Source organism: Pygoscelis adeliae, unplaced genomic scaffold (genome assembly GCF_000699105.1).
Source record: "Pygoscelis adeliae isolate BGI_AS28 unplaced genomic scaffold, ASM69910v1 Scaffold213, whole genome shotgun sequence".
In the NCBI taxonomy this organism is placed as follows: domain Eukaryota; kingdom Metazoa; phylum Chordata; class Aves; order Sphenisciformes; family Spheniscidae; genus Pygoscelis; species Pygoscelis adeliae.
In genome coordinates, this window is record NW_008824410.1 from 935,574 (window position 1) to 957,940 (window position 22,367).

Genomic DNA, 22,367 nt, shown 5'->3' on the forward strand with positions numbered 1-22,367 from the left:
GCCCCCCGGCCCTACCTGCGCACGCCTTCCCGTCCTGCTCCAGCCTCAGCCCCGCCGCGCACTTGCAGTAGAAGCTCCCGATGGTGTTGCAGCACTGGGACTCGCAACCACCATTCCCCGCCTCGCACTCGTTCACATCTGGAAGAGAGGAGAAGAGGGAGCACAGATGAGCTTCTGCTGCCAGACCAAGTTGGGATACTGCACGAGAGCAAAACCAACTGCTTTTATTAAAGCTTATTTTCCTATTATTAACTTTTCAGTGCCAATAAGAAAAAAGAGCGTTAACCAGTACAAAGCGATCCCCCTCGTTACATGCGCAAACACTTAAGTTGTCACTACCCAAAAGATTCCTATCCTGGATGAACACCGGCACTCTCATGGATAAGAATAGACCCATCATCGCAACACGATGCCTCGCTCTGTAACGGCCATCTGGTTCATGAAAATGAGAAGACCAATATTTTTTACATTAAAAAAATCTGTTGTTTTAGAAGTTTTACTTTCTTGTCTTTAATCAGAGGGGTAGAACTATTACACCTTTCCACTAAAAGTCCTTCAAATAAACCCACGCAAGTTGCCTGAATAGTATTAATTCAGAGAAGACTGAACTAAAAAGTTGTAAAAATGAAAATATCCCCATAGTACACATTTTCTACTGATTTTTGTAACTTGAGTCCAGAATAAACCATGTTACCCTACCAAAACCAGAGTTTTCTCTTCTCCTTAGTGGGGCGTGGGCCAGACCTTTAAGGAACAGGGAGCACCTTTCTCAAATTACCTTTTAATCAGAGTGAATGACTAACCACCAGGTGAAAATGGAGGAATCGCCACCCCCCTTGTTTTCCTTATTACTTAAGCACAGGCTCCCTCCACTCCTCAGTTCAGCTCCAAGATAAACGCCCCAGTGAAAAGAGAATAAGGTGGGAAGTGAAGATGCTGCCCAAGGAGTTAACAACCAGGGACCCAAATGAGCCACAGTCTGTACCTTCCCTCTAACTCCCAAGCAGCATCCTCCCAAAAGTCCATCTGGAAGCTATTAATAAGCACTGGAGATGCTTTCCCTTCAAGCATTTTCACACCTCACCAAAATACATGATAGCTACTTTAATTAGTCCCCAAAAAATAGACTGCGTACGTTGTCAAGGTTCCCAACGTACAACATATCAGCTGGCTACATGACCCCAGACTAAGAGACTGAAATCTCCAAAACCTGCAGACAATAGCCCACAGGCATCAGCTGCCCGGGCTTTTCGGGTGAGTGTGGGCAGCGGGACCTGGCCAGGCGGACGGGGAGCCTCTCCCGCTGCCGGGCTGCAAACCCCCGCTCCTGCACAGACCGTGCATCCTCGGGCCCCGGGAGAAACACCGAATGCTCAGCTAGGAACGTCAGTCCCTGCCACAGCCCCTGAAATGTCTTCTGCCTCCAAAATGGCAGAGGGAACTGGCAGCGAGACGGTAAGGAGGAAACCTTGCGCCGCATCATCGTTAGGCCATTTTATTATTTTCAGTTACAGATCAAAATCAACCCCAGATTAGGAAACGCCAAGTTTCAGTTAGACATGTGAAATGTATGAGGAGGTTTCAAAAAGATTGATCAGTTGTTGGCAAATTCTTGACATTTGGCACTAAGCAAGGCACTCTAAAAATGTATTTGTGCTTAAGAAGCTACTTTTTTTGCTCTGTAAAGAAGCATTTCCTTCTTAAAAGAAAGTAGAAAAATGGAGACAAATACTGTTTTAAGGCATTTGGTCTGGATGGAAGAATAATGAGCTGTAGCTTTGCCAAAAACGCATGCTTCAGCCATACTGTACTCTGTACGTTTCCTTCTGCTACTGCAGATAAATCTTAGTTTTCTTTTGCTCACCCAGAGCCGACAGAGCTTGCCGTCTGTTGGGAGCCAGCCCCATTTCCATCTGCTCTTAGCTCTGATCCCGACACGAGCTCTGCTGCCTCCACGGCCAGACGCAGACAGAATCCTTTGACAAGCCGTGGGGAACAAGGCCAGGTCAGGCACAGACCGAGAGAGCACACGCAGCCCCCCGAAAGGCAGCCAGCCTGGGTTTACTTCAGGATGCTGCAGAGAGGTAGCCTGCAGGCAGCTGGACAGCCGTGGACCTCTGCACGCGTTATTAGCATGTCCCACCGAAGGAAAAAAATAAACGGTATCAATGGGAGCTATCGCATTACGTTTTAAACGGAGCCGCAATCTCGCCCCATCTGACAAGCACACATGAAGCAAGTCGCTCCCGCGAGCGGCACATGGAATTTCACTTGAGATGCAAAGAAAGGTGGACACTGAGTTAGGGGGGCGGCACGATGCAGCACAGCAGCACTCGCACGCACAGCGCTTGCCACAGGTGTGACTGCAGCAGCCAGCAGCGACAGGACAGGGATGGGGATGGGGACAGGGACAGGGACGGGGACGGGGACAGGCAGAGCCGCCGCCGCCGCCTGGGCATCCACCGCTCTCCGCCGGCAGCGCTTCCCCCACCCGCGGAAGAGCTCTTTGCAGAGGCATCCGTGCAGTGATGCTCTTTATTCAGTATAAAACAGGCACCAGGTCACTCCTGCGATAACAATAATAAAAGGTGTCTACAGGTAGCGTGCAAACCTGTCAAGCCATAAAGAATTAAAAGTATTACCAGCCAAGAATAGAGTTAGAAGACAGTGATCAAAACAAGGCTGATGTGATCAAAGAGACCCACCATTTAATTCCCTCAGCCTCTTCTAATTCAGTCCTGTCTGGGCTCGGAGCCCCCTAACTACTTCTGAAACACCAGACTGTGCAAGTTTTGGTTTACTTTTCAGAAATTCTAAGACCTGCTAGAGCTTAACAAAATCCCCAAGGGTTTATATTTGCTTAATCCTCCCATTGCAGCAACCTGCCAGTGTTAGGAGACCCACAGTTCATTCCAAACACTTTGTGTAAGAGGGAAAGGCTACTGGATGGTTAGTAGGAGAGCTACCCAGCGGTTCCCTCATCTTCTCTCTGACAGTGGATTTTCACGCTACAGGTATTAAAAGTATGAATTCAATAGCTCCATAAACTTTAATTTGATTTTCAGGTACTGTAACTGCCTAAATGCAGTATCTGTCTGAAGAAAGGTGGGTTACTGTCACAACTGTAAGAAGAAGAGTTTTTTAAACCAGTTCTGGAAAGTAACGGTTCATCAGTTAAAGGCTTTCCTATTTTCACCAAAGATCTGGCAAGACTTACACATATTGTCCTACTGTGAACTGCTTTGGAGACAGATGCCAGCTCCGGCAGCTACACTAACAGGTGACACGATGGACCCTGTTTTACGTGTTATAAGAAAAGTGATTCTAAGCGCTGGGAGTGATGCTCACAAATACGAGAGAAAATTCTTGTTCCTGCTCTGTCCATTGTTGCTATAACCATTATCACACGGGTTTTATGTACACAAACCGTATCGGTGGTTAGACACATTGACTGGGCAATGCAGTATTTCGAAGAAATATTTACTGACTTGTTACGGAGAGCAGAGGGGGAGTTAGGAAATGCGACCCTGTGGGATTTTGTAAAACTTAGAGAAGGCTTAAGAATTTGAAAACCTGATGTTTTAAAAGCTAAAAGGGCAGCTGGAGGCAATGAAACATCTGTCATGCTGAGTTAGGCAAGGAAAGAGGAGTAAGAAAGGCTTATCGGTTTGAAGGTCCTTCCACAATGCAAGTAGCCTGCTAGGAGCATTCAAGAAGTTTATGATCCAAAATTTGTCTGTCTTAGTCCTGCTCATCCTCATCCTCATAATGTTTCATGGTTTAATAAGCCTCTTGCTCAGCTTCTCACACAGCAACACCTTAAAGCTACGCCTGTGACATCAATCTACCGCTGCGGAGAAGATCCTTCCGAGGCCATAGATCCAGATTATGACCTTATGAAGGATTAGACAGAAACCATAAGGCGAGAGGAAAATACATCTTAAACACCAAGGAACAAAGCCAATTTGGGCAATATGAAGTATGTTTACCTCGAATGAACGCCTACAGAAAACAGCAGCTGCATTTTGAAAGGATTCGAGCAGCCGTTTGTTCCGGGTGTGCTTTGCACGTCGGGTCTCACGCCTTACGTTTCAGAGCCGAACGAATGCAAAACCCAACTAACTAGACCACCAGAAATCACAAAGGTGCCTTCAACTGAAAACCTGACCTTTTTCTGGGCCCACACCAGGACTCAGTGTCATCCAAGTCGGAGCAAAGCCACAAATCAGCCACTGGCTTTTCGAAAGGCTTCGCTGTCAGGTTTCACAAACTCTGGCAGAGTAACCCATGGAGAGGAGCTTGTCACTGAGCTTGAAGGGCTCTGTAGCTTTGCTGGGTACGTGCGGGATACAGCTGAAGTCTAGCATATTTGAAGGTTTTTTTATTATTATTATACAAAAGCTGCTGTTAAAAAATAAAGTTCACTTTAATCTTTTAAATGGGCACAATCTCAGCAGCTTCCCCGTAAGCCATAAGTTTCCCCAGAAGGATACAGCGAGAGCAGGAGTTATTCTTGCCTCCACGTTTTGTAAAAACAAGCACTGTGGTGAGACTCTGCAAACGCCACTTCCAGTTTCTTAGAGCTTGTATTTATCAAATCATTACGAAACTTCCTTCCTCCGTGACTGAAACATACGATTCATAAATAAAACAAAGAGCATTCCTCATCCTCCAACTCACCGCACGCCCCGGCATCACCGCTGTCTGTCTACCTCGTACGCTTTGATCCCGACCTCTCGCTCCTGCCCAGGAGCCGCTGCAGCTCAGAGCTGATGTCTGCTTGAACGCCGGTTTGATTTCACGCTGCCGCTTCCAGCAAGGCACCCCGACCTTCTAAAGGAGGGAATCCCAGCGGTCCTCTCAGGGCAGTCAAGCAAAGCCTGAAAGCTCACAACAGAGGAAAGTCTTGCGCTGGGACGCGGACTGGGAGCCTCAGTGTTTGCTCCCCACAGCTTCTAAACCTGAACACCCCAGTGCCAGAGCACGCTCCCGTCCCCTGCCAGCGTTAGCGCCTCAGCCAGTGAAAGTGCCATTGCACTCCAAGAGCATTGACTGCCAACTACCATAGAAAAGTGGCTCTGAGATACTAATGACCCATCCTTGTTTCCAAAAGGGGGAGAGGCTGAGGTTAACTATTTTGCTATCATCAATTTAGAGCTGTTTGGCCATTCTGAGTTATAAGATCTTTGGCAAAGGATACCTTGAAATTGTAGTCAACCCCCCAGCACAGAAGTATGAGATTTATTTTGCCTCTGCCAGGCAGCTATGAATCAGCTGTCACCACCAGCCAGGTGTCACGAACAAAGAGTGGTAAAGGTTGGTCCCTAAATCAAACCTGAACCTCCTGAAGCTGCAAGCTAACTAGGAGCAGCTGTGCTGGAATCGGTCCTCGCGGGCCCGCAGCGCACTCGGGAGGAAAGATTATATATTATTCCCTGGAGGTTGTTGTGCATCTTCGGAACAATCCATTAGTATTTCAGAAAGGTGTGATGGCTGCAGGCATTCCCTCACTCAATGTGTTTGGCTTACACTGGAGATCTGAGGCATGCATGCCATATGCCACCCAAAATTACAAATGCTGTCCTCTTCTCCTTTCCCCCAGGGAACGGTGCAGTAGGTGCCAAAGGCATAGCTGCAGGAATCGGTGCAGGTTTCAGGGGCAGGTTGCGTTACAGCACTTGCAGCCGACGTGCCAAACCGCGCTGGGCACTCTGAGCAGACGCTGGCTGCTTCTCCCCTCTGAAGCACAGCATAAACCCAGAGCTGCTTCGCCACTGTTGTTCTCAGCTGATGCAGCGGCGACCCGAACCTGGCCCACGGACCATGTATTCCTGAAATCACTGCCCCATGTCAACTTTTTTTGCTACAACATCAATCCTGCCTAGAGCTTTCTTGGACTCAAACTTCCCGACAAACTCAAAACTCAGTTTAAGTTCACTGAAAGGTCTGAAATTCTTTCACAGAAACCAGGACTGGGTCTGAGCACGAAAAGGGCCAAGTTACCGTTTCCCCCTGACGCCATGGAAAACTCGCAGATTCTTCAAAACTTCTCATAGGGAATCCAGTCAAAGTACATCATTTTGGCTGAAGCCTGAGGCCTGTCCAAACTCCATAATTCAAATCCAACCTGAGAGACCATGATCTGCACTTGGACTTGAAGACTGAGCTTTTTTTTACAAGACAATCCCGGGGAAGAGAAGAACGCAAAGTTGCACGTGGCTCAACGGCGAGATACCAAATGACCGCAGACTTACCGGTGCTTGGAAACACGACCGCAGGTGCGCAGTCACCCATGAATGTTTGGGGTTATGGATATAAGTCTGCTGCAGATTGCTCAAAAACTCAGCTGTGGAGGGGAGAGGTGAATGGAGGCAGGACTGCATGAGACCGTTCAGGTTATTCGGACGCAGTTTCTGTGTCCAGATTACTCCTATAGTTCATATCACCCGGGAAACGTAACTTTTCACCTGCATTGGATGATTTTTCAAAAGGGGAAAAAAAGTCCGTGTCCAAGAATACTGAGTCAGTTCGAACCTCAGCAATGAAAGGACGGCGTTTCGTGCACTCACATTCTCGTCGCGTTAACAGAGCAGAGGACTCGCACGGCAGCTGGAGCGTGCACGGCGCTCTGCTCGCTCCTCTCCGTAGACTCCCTGCAGACCCTTGAAACCAAGTATGGGTCGCCTCGAATCACGCCCACAGGCTCCACCTATACTTGATTTCCAAGGTCATGCACAGCGGACATCAAGGAGCTCCTGGAAACCTGTTCCCCGAGAAAGGCTTCTTGCTACCCTTGGTTTTATTTGTACATTTACTGAAGTGCCATGTAAATGCAAATAAATTTGATATGAAACTTTTTTCAAGATTTCTGTTAAAACTTGGTTTCGATTCATCTGTTTGTAAAACACACACAAGTTTGCTTTTAATTTTTTAAGAAAGAGATACGAATACGTAAGAGAATATTGTACCAAACTTTCATGCATATAACACATTTTTTCAGATAATCTGTGCTCATTTGAAAACACCAATCTTCAGATAACTCACATCCCCACTAAACTAAAGGTAGGCAGGGATAAGAGGTTGATTAGAGGAAAGATATATATGCAATATCACTGGTAAATATCTGTTTTGTTTTCTGCTTGTTTCCCAAATATCTCACAGAGAAATGAGCACTACTTGTGCAGTGTGACGCAGCATAACCAGATTCCACAGGCAGCTCTTCTGGTGCAGCTCAGCCCTGACCAGAAACATTTCTAAAAACACACGCTCAGCGCTCCAATACATTTCAGTTTCGACTTCAGCTATCACCTCGCTTTTCTAGCTCTGTGCTCCCTCTAGGCAGTGACCACTAGAGGTTTTAAAGCATTGCAATAGTTTATATTCATGTTCGTTATCTTTAGCAATTGTCTACCTACCTATGCAGTGCCTAAGCTAGCCAAAAATAACCGTAAGGGTCCTGTGATAAAATCGCCACTGAATTGTATAATCCTTCCCAGACACAGCCTAACCTTCAAACATTCAAAGAAACCCATGACATTTGGAGTGGCAGGGCTGCGATGAGAAAAGAAATATATACTTTTAGTTAAATTAAAAAAAAAAAATCCATCCGTATTTTTAAGCAGCTTTGCAGAGGAATACTTATACTTTCTACAGAAGTTCAGTGGCACCCGACTAATGACCAAGTTTCTCATAAAACTAAATTCATCCGCTTTGGAAGAATTTCATGCTGCTACTTTAGCCTTGCACCTGTGCAAGATTTGTGTCAAATATATTCCCAGTCCCTAACTGAGTCCAAATCCCTCCCAGCATTAGAAAGGGCAGTGACTTGCTCTCTTCTCTGCATCGTGCCTTTCCTTCTGCATTGCACCGTACAGCTCTGCTTACCTGTATTTATCATCCTTCTGGCATTTCTTTCTCTGGTGGCTCAGAAATGTCCTTTTAAACGCATCAACGTACTGTTCTTGTGCACGGACAGGACAGATGGACAGACCAAAGGCTCGGCTGGGTTTATGGCTTACCTTCAGGACTGCTGTGGCGTTAGCGCTGGGCTCAGAAGCTTGCTTCTCGGGACCATTTGGAGGTCCTGCATTCCCCTTTGCTCCGTCCGACCACGGCGTCTGCCAGGAGCCCCCGTCCCTGCCCAGCCCAGTGCGGGGAGCAGCCCTCTCTCTCCTGGCGCTGCAGCCAGGGCTCCAGCCGGCAGCGAGACTGACAGCACTCCAATCCAAAACGTGAACTGGATTTCTTGGGAAACGAAACATTTTGGAGGATCTGCATTTTTGTGATGGGATTTGGAATTACAGGTAAGCCTGGCTTTATCTGAAGGATTCAGAGCCCCAGGACCGAGGCTGAATGCGATGGTGGTGGTACCCTTCCTGCATCAACCTGGCTACTACGCTCCGGCGTTCACAAACTCACTTTGACACCTTTTGCTAGGAAAGGCGTGAAATAAAATACTGATAACAGTAGGTATTCCTATTCTTTATGAGAATCCCCAAGTCATTTTAAGAAAAACAGAATTCAAGCACATCTGGTATTTTATTTATGGAGGTTACACACTCCCACATGAAAGAAACCATCCACTTAAACTGATAACAAAAATCCCCCACTTTTCCATCTGCCTTTGGGCTAAGAGACCATTAATATTCACAGCCTATTGTCAGGCGACTTTACAACATCTTGTAAAAAGGCCTGAAGGAAGCTTAAATGCTGAGAGGCCCCAGTTTCGTAGCATCTGGCTTTCCCCTGAACAATGGCTGCCCCTTTCCAGCATAACCAGAAAACACACCGTGAAGTGACAGAGTCATCTCCCAGCTCGAAAGCACACACATCAGCCAAGTTTTGGGTACTCGGGGCAGAGAACGTGTCCCTCGACAGAAAAAGGAACATCTTTGTACATTATTCTCATGACCCACAAAAGACAAATGCACTCCGGACCACACAAATCATCTCAGCTATTTGCATATTCGCAATTCCCTAGAAAGGAGGACCACGGTCCAAACTTTGGTGTCAACGTGACAACCTCTTCCCCATCCCAGCAGGTTAAGTTTTTACGTGGTGTAATTTGCCTTAATTGAGTAAAATCACCCAACACGGTGGCAGGTGAGAGAAGCTGGCAGGAGATTTTCTCCGTTCCACTGCCAGCTCTTCCCAGCCGAGGATGGCGGCCCTGGAAGTGCTGCAGTAGCAACGCGATAGTGGATAATAAATGAGCAATTACCCATGGTTATCAGCAGACAGGTCCCCAGGACGCCACCGCCACAGCCCCCGAAACGCTGAAGGGCTTGCTGCAGCGGGGCAGCCCGGGGCGCGGGCAAAGCTTGACGAGCATCACCTCCTCTTCCAGGAGCCGAGGGCAGGGAGGGCACCTCTCACCGCAGCCCGCGCCAGCCGGGCTAGATCAGCAAACGGAGTGCCAGTGTTTGTTAAAAGCATGACCGCAGGATTCAGGCTGCGAACGGGGACGTTGCTGACACCAAATTCCCTCTCCAAACTAGAAAATAACGATCACAATTCAGGCCGTGGAAAGAGGGGGTGAAGCAGGACTCGGGGAGGGACGATCTTGCTGGGATGTGTCTCAAAGGCGAGGACTGTGTGTATCAGGCTGCCAGCCGGGACAGCAGGGGTGGGAACATCGCCTGAGGCTGCAGGTAACAAGCTGCAGCGCCTGGCTTGGCTGCACCTTACAAAGGCCCTTTCCCCTCCGAGAGCAGGAAAGTTGCTGTTTCCCTGGCCACAAGCAGACTGACTTCTCTGTGGTTCTTACTGTGACTTTTCTGTGGAGGCAAAAGCTTCCACTGTGCAGGTGGTGTTGACTCTCTGCTCTCTCCCGTCCTTTACGTTCATCCTTCCTCATTTCGGTGTCTGAGGAGGGTTTGGCGCTGCCGGGATTTTTCCCACAAGCCGCGAGAGGGACCCAGACGCTGCCGGCGCTCTGCCGAAAGCTGGGATGCTGCAGCTCTGCCCGAGAGGGAGCAAGCGAGAAGCAAAACCTCAAGTACAAGCAGCCCAGACTGTGCTGCTGTCTTCATTCTCATTCCTTCTGCTTTCGGCAGCCCATTTCCTCACCTTGGATAGAGCACGCAGATTGGATTCTTTCCCAATATTCAGGGAAAAACCCCTTGCTGCTGGGACTCTTCCTTTTGCACATCCTCTAAAGGCTGCTGCAGTGACTCTCTTCCCATCGCTCAGCCGAGACATCGCTGGTGGATATCTCAGCAACTCACTAACCTCACAGTTGCTTGCACGCCAACAGCTAATTACTGGCAGCTCTCTTCTCTCTCTCTTCACTTAAACACATTCTTTATTATAAATATAGGGGAGTATATTTCTGACATCAGCCGTGCACTCCAAGCAAGACAGCTGTATGGCTTCCACGCTCCTCGCTGCTGAAACCCCAGGAAAACAGAATTTCTTATCTGTAAGATGCAAAACTCATATCTTCAGCTGGCTCAGCCCCAAATACCTCTCAGCGATACTGACCTGATGCCTATACAGAAAATCATCTGACAGGATGCTGTGTAAATGGTTGCTGGGCATTTCTGCTCCTTGACAGTCCAGAGAACGGTCTCGCTGCCTGGGACCTCGTGCCAGCGCATTCTCTCTGGCTACAAGAGAGATCGAGTGCCAGTCTTGGCTTCACAAACACAGAATGCGTGTCCGAGACCAAGCGTTCATACCGATGCTTATTGCACCAGATAGGTCAGCAGAAGAATGATCTCGATTCTCGGTTTCAGAAACCATCTGTCCTACTCGACACCTCTGTGATAACGCCTGGGAGAACGACCGTCAGTGCGGGGAGCGCGCCCGGGCTGCAGAACTCGCCGTGCCGCTTGGACAGCCGTCCGCTGCTATCTAGTGAGAAACAGCATCGTTGCCTTTTCCCATCATCATCTTTTCCCTTTTTTTACTAGAAGAACTTTTAACTGCCTGATTATTTATTATTGCAGAGGGAGAATTTCCATTTCCTGAGCATTTCAGACCCCGAGACCTGCCTTCTTCCTCTTCAGCACGTACAGTTGCAAGCAAGCACAAGCTGGCCGCACAGAGAACTTTGTTGTGAACTCCAGGTCAGACGAGTGTAAGATTGAACCTTCACATTTAGTAGTTACAAGACTAGAAGCTTTTTGTCATATACTGCTGGTAGGGCAGCATCCATACCCGGACCGGGCACTTAGGTTTCTTAAATACCTGCTGAAGGTGGATGGTTCCGGTCCCCCGAGCTCACAACATGCAGCTTGCAAGCCAACAAAGGCTTGTGGCTACCATTCCAAATTCCAGATTAATTTCTTAGAAAGGATTCTCCCGAAGTAAATAAAACCTGTGAAATCTGTTTTTCCAACAGAATCCGCACTTACATGTGTAGTATTGTATACATACACATATATATAACTTCTACCTGTATTATAATTACCTACCTGTAATGTTTTTTTCCCCAAAAACCTCTATAAGCTTTAAAAAAGCATTTTTTTTCTTTTTTTTTTGTAGGGAAGTGACCTTTAATAAGACAAAAAACTAAACAAAAGTTGCTGCATTCTGTCTGACCAAAAAAAATTAAAAAGAAAATTGCTAGAGTTTATATAGATTAAAAGCAGTTAAAGTTGGGATAAAATAATTTTTATCTAATTCCAAAGAGATAACCCTGCAGCTCTTCAATGGGAAAAATTCTCACCACAGTCAAAGGGTGAGGTAGGCACTTTAAAGAGCGACCCGGCTCTCAAGGATTGTCTCCCGAGCAGAGCAGAGAGGCTTTATCCCCTCCCTCTGGCTGTAATGAAATTTAACAGACTTACAGCTGTTCGGAAAGGGCCACTGGCAGCACCAAACTGAATTAGCTCACTTCAAAGATGAAACTTTGGGTAATTATTTTCTAAAAATCAAGTTGCTGTAGCATATCTTCATTAAAACAGCTGTACTGGGAAAAAAGCTGCGATGCCCTGAGAATTTGAGCTACTCTGTTTTACAGCCATTATAACACAAACCGTTTAATAAAGTTTACATAATATTCTCCCAAGAACAAGCACTCCCGATAATCTAAAGGAAATAAGAGAATATGCCTTATCTAGTACTAAAACGTAAGCAGTTAAGCGTAGAAACAGCAGAACTGCATGGGTCCACACTTCAGCGTGGCTGAATACGGGTTGAAAGAAAATATCGTCAATTGTTTCTCTGACAATCTGCCAAACTGATGAGCCAAGAGCAGGCTGCTGCGCAGTCACGTCAGTGTTGCAGCTTTGCTGCTTCCCCACTAAACTTGTTTGAAAAGTTTGTCAGCAAACCAGAAATTACATACAAAATCCACGCTTGGTGGTTGGGGGTTTTTTTGTCTCTTTTTTTTTTCATTTTTGTTTTGTTTCCCTTTTTTACAACTCGGCACACTCTGGGATTTGGCATCCAAGTATTTAAAAACCTCTTTCTCCCACGGTATACCCAGGAGATCAGCCAGCAACCGCACTGCTGCCTAGAGAAAGCCCACATTGGGGTTGCAGACCTGGGGAACGCGAGCCCCCGAGGGTGTAACCGAGGGGAAGAGTTCTTCGGCCCCGGGACGGGGAACGTCAGGGACAGGGCTCTTCCCCCACTGCTCAATTCTTGCCACAGAAAAAACAGCGACGGAGCCCCTGCTTCAGGCAGAGCAGAACTGCTTCTGGTGCAGAAGGGTATTGAAGGTGGAAAAGACAAGCTGCGAAGTACAAGGGTATAACCAGACTTGTAAAAAAGAGAAATTGTAAGGATATATTATATATTTTCCCATCTTTCAGGAATTCCTAACCAGATTCTTATCCTTACCCACCCAACCGTCTATAAACTCAATGTCTTTCCATGGATTATATCAAATGCTCAGACGACCTCAGCCTGTCTCCTCCTGATCTACAATAACAGAGACATAATAAAACAGCCATGATGGACAGCACCTCCAGGAAATCTCTTTTTTTTTAAAAAAAAGAGCACAGCCTTTCAAGAGAATATGCCTGATGCGATCTGCTGTGGTCTGCGGGGAGCAGATGATTATCTTTCACAACTCTGTAGCTTCCTGCAGTGCTGGGATAAAACTTATTCAGTGCAATGTTCATTGCTTTTCACAGGCTTTTTTGTTCACCCATAATTTCTTCCATAATTTTCTGTCCAAACTGACGTCAACTTACTGTTGCTGGTGACTTACACGTAATTTTTCAAACACTTTTGATGTATCTGGTCTTTTCTAATTTTTTGTTTATCATAATCTTTTTGTCATAAACTGCACAGCACAAGGCTGTGTCTGCTGTGACGGGAAGGGCAGCGTGCGAGTCGTGTCTGCAGTGCTTGTTAAGACACGTTGATGTAGAAAATGCAACAGCATGCGTACGAAGATTCACACATATACATACACATACATGTGTATATATGTGCACTGTCTGTTTTAAGCAGAGGTTTGGAGACTTCCAGGAGAGATGGACTAGAGACCATAGGTTCATTTTATCACAGTGGTATCATTCCCCCACACATGCCGACCGTGTATGTGCAATCTCAAATCCCCCGTTTGGTAATAGCCAACCTTTCCAGAGTGATCGCATTATCATTTTTGGCTCCCGTTAAACTTCTCACAAATATAAATATGTAAGATGGCCAAATTACATTTAATCAATATCACAGTTAGGGCTTAAAATTTTTCTGAACTTAAAGTTGCGTAAGACAGTGAGTTGACCTACATTGACCATAAACTTTGCAGGTCTTTTTTAACTCGACTCCTGGTCATGATGGGCTATGCCATGAAAAGTTCCAAAGGATTTTGTCTACTCTTTAAGGTTGTTTTTTTTTAAAGAAGAGGAAAATTAAGCTCAAATATTTCAGTGGTTCAGTTCAGGTAAACACATGAGAGAGATGCATTTCTGCTCATCGCCTTTCCCAGCCGCATGGCCTCCTCCGAGACCAGGTAATTATCTTTTCAGTGAAACTGTGACCAGGGGCTTCCCAGAAGTCTCCCTGACCTAATGGAGACTCAAAACAATGTCTGCGACCTCTTTATCTGCATCAAAATGCAGAAGCGAAGGGCTTGTTGGGATCGCTCCTTCCCTGCTGGAACGTGTGCAGGTACCTGCCAGATCAGCACGAGTTACTTCTTTAGGCTGTGCGAATGTTCTGGAGGAAGGAACGGCTGCGAGAGATAACAGCTACGCGGATCTGAAAGTACTTCCATACACATAACTAGCTGCACCGGTTATCTTCCGCACAGCGTCCATTAAGGGATGAGACAGTTCTTCATCAAATATTCTTACTCCACTTGGAGCACACACATTTATTCCTATCGATGTCGTATGGTTCCCTATTCCCTTAGCTTCTTGCCCATTGTAAGCCTCGGCCAGACTTCAGCCCACATCACCAGAGATATTCCCCTCTTTCTGCCCGTTCCCATAGTCTGTCACTGGTGTCTACCGAGGTCCTTGCTCTCTACTGCCACGTCCAATTCATTCACAATTTCGGCAAGTTTCCACTTTGTCTTCCCGAGGGTCCTCAGGAGACAGAGAGGTGGGATGGGTAACACCATCCAGCCGGGCTATTTCTTTACAAAGGTTACCCTCAGTCTTTAAAGACTTTCTCCCACTGAAGTCAGAGGCAACAGTCTGACTAGTCCCAGCGAGAGTAACCTTAGACTCTCAACTGCTGCCACAAAACCTTACAGACTATAAATCTCTCTCCATAGTGGAGAGAATTCTTTTTTGACACATTATATAATGGATGCAATATAAAAATATACTGCACTTGGCAAGCCTTCCAAGGCTTCCCTTCGGGAGCTCAGCAAACGGGCTGGTGTTTGATGATTTTTTTTTCCACCGTACGGCCAAAACTGCATTTTACGGAAAGACGGGAAGATGGCTCTCCTGGGAGAGAACCTGTGTTCCTCTCACGGAGAAGCTGAAGAGACTTCCTTCAAAGTTTCCAGATCTTTGAAGTGACCTCAGCTCCATGAGATCACAGATGTGTTTGCCAAGGCTGAGCGTATGAAGGTGTGAATGTCAGCGGCAGTCTTGCCCTGTTATTGACTGCTTCTTGCAGGGAAGCCCGTGCCAGGGTGAAGCTCTGTGCTCACCAGGCAGATGGTGATCCTCAGCTGTGTGTCCCCACGGCACTCAGCCCACTGCCTCTGAACGGACCCCGGTTACGCCTCCTGCTCCCGTATCTGAGGAGATGAGGCAGTAAGAAAGCACGGAGCTTTGTTCTCACTAGTTACATCACCCTGATCCAAAGCCAATGAGATCCACACAGAACCAAGGAAAAAATTATCAAAATCTAGCTGGAGGGTTCAAAAGAAATGCTGTTGCAACAGGCTAAAACGTAAAGAGTTCAGATAGGGACTGAAGATGAGTGAACTGGTCTGAATGCCAGATGCATATGCACCGGGAGGAAGGAGATCTGGGCTCCAGATACATCCCAGCCGCGCTGCATTAGCTTCCCACGGCCAAGTCACGTAACCTGCCATTCCGATTTCTCCAGCTAAAACACCAAAAGACACACCTACTTCACGAGTCCTTCTAGCTGTGACGCTTACCGCATCTGAGTGTTAGTGGCTTTATTAGCTGCTACGTGCATGTTGCAGAGGACTGCTCATCTGTGGACCTCGCTCTCCTGGAACATGAAATCGGCAACAACGCTTGTTTCTCCCAGACACTTGCAGTTAAGCGCAAGACTAACCCAGATAAAGAAATCAAAGTTCTCTTTTCCTCTCATTTAAAATAGGAGCAAAGCGTTGACTTTAACATAATTATTCCTGATCTATAATATTGCATCCACAGATGACAATTCCATTTCCCCCCTGTGGACACCAGTGAAATACAGCTGCCTTTGTTTACAAGTGTGTTGCAAAATGAGTATAGCCAAATGAACTTCAAGAAAAATACTTTCTGTGAACAAACTAGGTGCACTTGTAATTTAGCAAAGCTCCAGGTATCATTACAAACATACTGCGCCCAGAGCCTCCACAGCATTCAAAAGAGAAGCATCCTAACAGGTGCCTGTAAAAACCTGGGGTTTTTTTCCAAGTTTTTGGTTATTGGATGTGGTCTTTCCCCAGAAGAAGGAGGATATAGTCTGATATAGTACCCATAAATCTCTGTCTATCCCTAAAAATACAAATAACATAAGCCTCTTGACTTCTGCTTAAAAACAAACCAGAAACCAGAACAACTAGTTTCATATAGCGTTGCCCTAAAAATGTGCTTGACAGCTATTTTTAAGATGTTATTGTACACAAATATAAATAATGCAAATTAAACCGTAAACAGAATACATACAGAAATATCCAACAAAAGCTTATCTGCTGAATATCCCTTCCTTGACCAACTAACTGATGCTTCTGGGCTAGCCCCAAATGGTCCAAAATCAGTGATTTGACAGCTCCTCCAAATAGCTGATCATAACAACTAACTAAGACAGTCTTCTCACAGGGTACTTACATTAAGCTCCTCCAGCTGCTGACCTTGCCGGCCAGGACTGCTCGAGAGGCTGACATAAGATAATGTGAATTACGGTGAGACTTCCAAATATGACTTATGGCCTTTTTTAAAGCCAAAAGCTTTAATGAAAAGTTTATGGAGTGGACACTGATGATGACCTGGCAAAGAATGCTCAGCTGGGGAGATAAGACGTGACAACATATTTTCAGGAGCAACAATGACAAAGGAGAAGGCACTGCTACCAAAGTCAGAAATGAGAGGCGCAGGCACAGAAAGAATTGGTTTCACATTCAGCTATTTCACCAATCAGGTTTAAATTTACTCATCTGTGAATAAGAAGCTCCAGGAGCCACACTCTTTATTCAAAACGAATCCTAAACCAAGCATCTTTCAAAGCTCTGAAGCATTGGCGATCAGCTGCTCCTTCCAGCAAACCTCCTTTTTTTGGCTGGAACAGACTCAGAAGTGCTGAAATGCCATAAAGAAGATTATGATCTCAGGTAGAAGGGTTATAACCGGAATGGTCAGCTATGAGAGTCTCTCTTTGCCCAGTCTTTCTAGGCACTTCGCAGAAGTTTCATCGTACGCAACACTAATGCAAATAGAACCTCTTTTCTGAGACTTGCTCACTCGGCTAGCAAGGCGCAATGGGCAGTACACGTCTTATTCTAAAGAACTGGAAAGTCCCTGGGAAAAAATAATCTTCTCCTCGTCTCTTTGTCTGCGTATAATTAAGTTCAACACTACAAAGCATCCAAGGGGGGAAACATTTTGTAAGGTTCTCAAGAGCTGCCGTAACATTTATAGTACAGGATGGTCTATGTAAAACTATCGATTACTGATCTCGCTATTTATTTGTATTTCACTACAAAAGCCACTCATGTTCCCAGATGCATAGTAGGTGTCAAGAGTAAGAACCTTGAAAAATAAATTGAAAAAGCCACAATAGCACATGGCTTGTTTATGCCATAATTGGTATTAGGTAATTAACGGTGGGATGAAACATCACATTGCTTCTGAAAACAAAAAGCAATACAGTTTAAAGAACATTTAATGAGCACGCTTTATGTTGTCCTCAGCAAGTTTACTGCCAAGCCACAAAAGACATTTATACATACTTCCTTTTGTCTCTAATGAAAGGGTCATTGCTACTTGCTTCTCGTTAAATTCACAAGTTAAAAAAAAAAAGCGCAAATGCAATGTTTTACGCTTGAAATTCACCTTCTTGAAGAGTTCAGCAACGTTTGCTTGACAGGGACAGTCACAGCACTGCGCAAGCTATCAGAATCAGAGGCAAACCAAACGCCTCCGTGCAGAAAGATGGAGTTTAGTGACCGCCTGCCACAGAGATCTATTGTATAGCTCTGATACCCAGATACTCCAAATATTTCACATTCCAAAATCTTCACTATTAATGAGGTGAGATCCTGAGCAATCGGGAAAAACGAAGGTGGAAATAATGTACTTATTTGCTAGGAGTAAGTATTCTGCTGTGCAACTCAGGGCAGTTTCCCAGACCACAATGGAGGGGGATAATGCCTAAATCATTTTAAACCAGAAAAATTACCTGATCTGCTGTTTCCCAAAAACCATTTTCTACATCTGTTTCTCCTACGCATTTCAAATATCACCGCTCTCTGCTGTTACATTAAAAAAGGTCAAAGCCAATACGCTGCAGAAGAAAGGGGCTGCATTTCCAGCTACGGAAAGTTTCGGTACCGCAGACTGGAAAATGGCGGTACAAACATCTCCAAACACTTTCCTTTCAAGAGACCAGAGTCCTTTTTTCCCTTATCTCCTGCAACGTGGCCGTAGGAGCAGCACGCAGCTATCCAGACAGCTTCCAGCACCGCCTGCACAGCGCTGAGCTCTCACCTTCCTCCTGGACCAGACACAGCCGAGAGGGAAGTCCAACAACGGGGAAATGTGTTCACAGCAGCAGAAAGTTTTCAGGGAAGTAAAGTAAGTCGGTGGCATTGTTTTCCTTACAACAAACCTTTTTTCTAGGTTTGAAAAAAAATGACCTTACAAACCATTTCAAGAAAATTTTCTGAAGCATTCTGTCTGGGAAATACATGCAGGAAGGAATGAACTTCAAAAGACTTAGAAGATGGTGTATTCACAGAACTAAATAAGCGTACTGTATCGCAACACATACAAAATCTCACATAAACCTCAGATTCCTTCTGATTAAAAGAAGCCTGTGTAAAATACGAACATTTTCATAATTAATTTATCCCTAAATATGTCGTGATGCATTCTGTATTCATCTGTCTGCATGGCTTAATGTTCTCTTTTTAACCATTTCTTCAGTTTAAAAATGTGCATTTTTAAAGAGCGTATCCGGTTACACTAGAGACTGTAAAGTGAAAAGCCATGTCTTATTCTCACATAAGTACAAAAACATCTCTGGCATTCTTTCTCTTAAATCCTTGGAGTTTTCTAGGGATTCATTTTACAAGTTAAATGCAGAATATAATTTTCCAAGCAAGTTTATCAAGGCAAATCATAACTGAGCTCCTGAACAAATACAAATCAAAATACATTATTTGACTTTTCCACATGTGCTTGGTTTGGGCTGCACAAGCCCATTATTTATCAGTTAAAGAGAGGCCTGATAACATCTGAGATATCAGTAAATTATGGGAATTCAAGCTTCTCATGATGACAATGTACAGTAGAGGAAGTGATGGACAATTTGCAGCTGGTAAAAAGAGGTATCCTCTAATGACATACATCTGGCATCCATTATCTCAGCATCTGCTGCACGGAAATCCAATATGCCTCACAAAACACAATGGTATGCTGAGGAAAGGCACGATATCCCCTGGATTCTCTTTAACAGCTTAAGACCCACCCGTCCCCTTTATCCACTGCACACTAGATCGTTAAACCAGCAAAAGGAACGCAGCATCCTACCCATCGCTCGCATTTATTACACAGGATTGTATTATTTTGACCCTTTGATCTCTGACAATCAGATTAGGACCATGAATCAACGTAACTGACTTCCATTATCAATGATTCAAAACAGTTCCTGGCTAGAAGAGCCAAGAGCTGGTTTGGACCTCTGGTAATGATCTATCCAGCCTTTAAGCAAGCCACTTAAATCTCTATGAAAAAAGATTCCCTATTTTAATCTGCAAACATGGGCTATTCTACTTCTTTGTTGTCACCACTTATTTGTATTAGCATAGCCCGTCTGCAGCAGAGTCCCACCTCAAATCAATGACATACACGTTTTAAGTCTCTGCCGCTCACAAGACCTCTTTGAGAAGCCTGGAAGCCTGGACTGAAGGCATCCGAGAAAAGCAGATGCACTTAGTAGGGTGAAAAACACCAAAAACTGCTTCCACTGCAAAACTACTGATGGCCACTGAATGTAAGCAAGCGGAGCTGGACCAGCCTGCCCGATGATCTGCGCTGCTCTACGCAAACAAAAGCCAACAGCGTTATGGGTATGACAGTGTCCTAAAAGCTGCTGCGTGCCAGGCCTTTCAGCTCATGTTCCAGAATAAGTGGAAAGTAAAACACAAACGCATTACTTAAGAGAGCAGCTAAAGGCCAGCAGCCCCGGCGTCTAGCCCGTGAGTCTGCTAGACGGCCTGCCGTGGAGAAGGGAGCTTGTTTGGACTTCTTGGCACCCCCATGCAGGGCTGCCTGCTGTTCTGGCGTTGAGTGGAGGATTTCCAGATTCAACCGTGGTTTTATTTGCTTGGGGAGGTGGGAAGACGGACAGCTAATACGCATCCACATACGGCAAACTAGAAACACCTGTTGGCCTTCAGAACAGTTTTTTGGCTGGCTTATAGAGACTGCGGGTCTAACAGGTGTCCCTGTAGCCAATGGGAATGTAAAGGGGTTACAGAGGCCCCACGGACATTGAATTATGCAAAGAAAAACCGTCTGCACAACTACATACAGCACACGTGTCTGCGTGCGCAAGCTGAACCACGAGAAACCGAAGTCCCATAAAATTAAGCATGTCTGGGAGGAAACCAACCACGCTGGGACTGAGAAATCTCACCCCAGAATAGCAAGGGTTGCCGGGATCCTGCTTTCGGTCTAGAGCTGCGCTTCTGCTGACAACCGCTTGCCGTGCGCCTGCTTCCAGCTGCTAGCACTCCTGCCCCGCTGCCGGGCAGGGGGAAACCAGCCAGAGAGCCTGAAGACAACGACAGGGCTCCAGCCCCTGCACGGAGTGTTCCCCAACCACTTCCCTACGTACTCGAACACGGTGCCAACACCTCCGCTACCAGCAAGAGCACCGCACGCAGATTGTGTCTGGCGGGCCGGGACAGTGGTAACTCAGGGAGAAGCAGGGTCCAGACGTAGGTTCCTACGAAGTGCGGGGCACTGGCTGTGCCCGAAGGGTCTGCGTGCTTATATATGGCTAGAAAGATAATCACTCCACTGCAAATCATTTCCGTGTTTCCAGTGAGGGGACCATTAAAATGCAATACCTATTTTTAAATACTATCTATAGGTGGTATTAATATACTATAAACCATGTATGTACTATGACATCCTAATGTTCATATACATGCATACACATACACATGCACTACAGTATTAACTTAAAACCGTAACATAGCTGTAATCAGTGAACACAAGCTGAGCACATGGGAAACCTGAGGATGAAGAAGCTGCAGAGGCACAAACTCCCTGAACTTGTTCTTTGAACCTGATGCCACAGGGTCAGAAGGAGGAGGATTCCCATTTTCAGAGACACCATTTTTCATCTGAATTTTGTAACTTACCTAGCAGTAAAAAGCGACTGTAACCAACTCCTTTGCTGGCTGGTGCCACCCTTGATTTGTTTGCGGGGGTTGTCAGCGGCAGATTTTCCTCCTCCTCCGCTATCAAACAACTTAGTTTGGGTTAAGGCTGCGCAGAACAGCAAGCTTCAGCCCAAGTCAAAAAACTGCATTGCACAACAGGAATGCACAAGCACTTGAACTTGGATCAAGGATATACGGAAAGTGTCCTCCCTTTCTCACATAACTCTCGTTAATTAAACCTCTGGAGCGGGAATCCTCTGAGCATCTTCCCAGAAAAAAAAAGTATTTGTAATGACTGGAATCTCAACTTATGTTTGTTTCTTGAATTATTACACAAATTGTACTGTAGCACTGAGACCATACAGCAAAGGCAGGAAAACAGACTGAAACACAACAAACAAAGCAAATGTTAAAGGAAAACCTGTGGCTGAGGTGGAGATAAGGAGCTGGCTAGAAGATGTTATCAGCTGCTAGAGAACACTGCTTTAAAAAGATGCCTTGGAGAAGGCAGCACATAATGGATAAAAAAAATGTTTTCTCCAACCTTTCCAAACCCAGAAATTGAAAGCATAACATACTGACGCTTTATTACAGACCGTACTGTGTATTTTAGCGTAAATTAATTCTAAAAATTCCAGGAAGGTTTGCAGCAATGCTTATCTTTTGTGCTTTGGCCTTCACTCCTCATTTCACTCGCTAAACCACCTGTTTTGGCTGGAACCTGTTCCCTTGTGCCGACAGCCGGCGCGGACCCCCACACCGCCGATTTTCACAAGAACCCCAGAAAACGACGGAAGATCAGAGGTCCTGAGAGCTAGGCTGCCTTGTGCCACTTCCCTTCCGTAACATAAAACAGCCAAACGCAAAAGGGAGAGCCGCTAAGGACCGCGGCAGGAGACAGGAGAGGCACATCTCAGACATGCCTCCAGAAACGGTTCTTCTGCACAGACTGGACCGGGCTTCGGTTTTGTTATCGTTCTCTCTCTCGTTTCAAGAAAGCAGCCAGTTGGGCGAGCAGTTGTAAGTTTGGGATGGTCACCTCCTCCCCCGTAATGGTCCAAGGATTCAGCATCAATTCAGTCCACTTGGCATTCATGTATCAAATTCTTCTTATTACCAATTACACGATGGGATCCCAGTGGTCCCTTTTTAGACT

The 22,367-nt window shown here is 45.8% G+C and overlaps 1 protein-coding gene across 1 annotated transcript in view; it reads right to left on the minus strand.

Annotated features, from left to right (window-relative positions):
* Window positions 1-22,367, minus strand: part of MEGF6 (multiple EGF-like-domains 6) — a 107,412-nt gene that overhangs the window by 56,503 nt on the left and 28,542 nt on the right. The window contains 1 exon segment of the mRNA XM_009320562.1: window positions 16-138. Coding sequence (XP_009318837.1) covers window positions 16-138 — 123 coding nt within the window.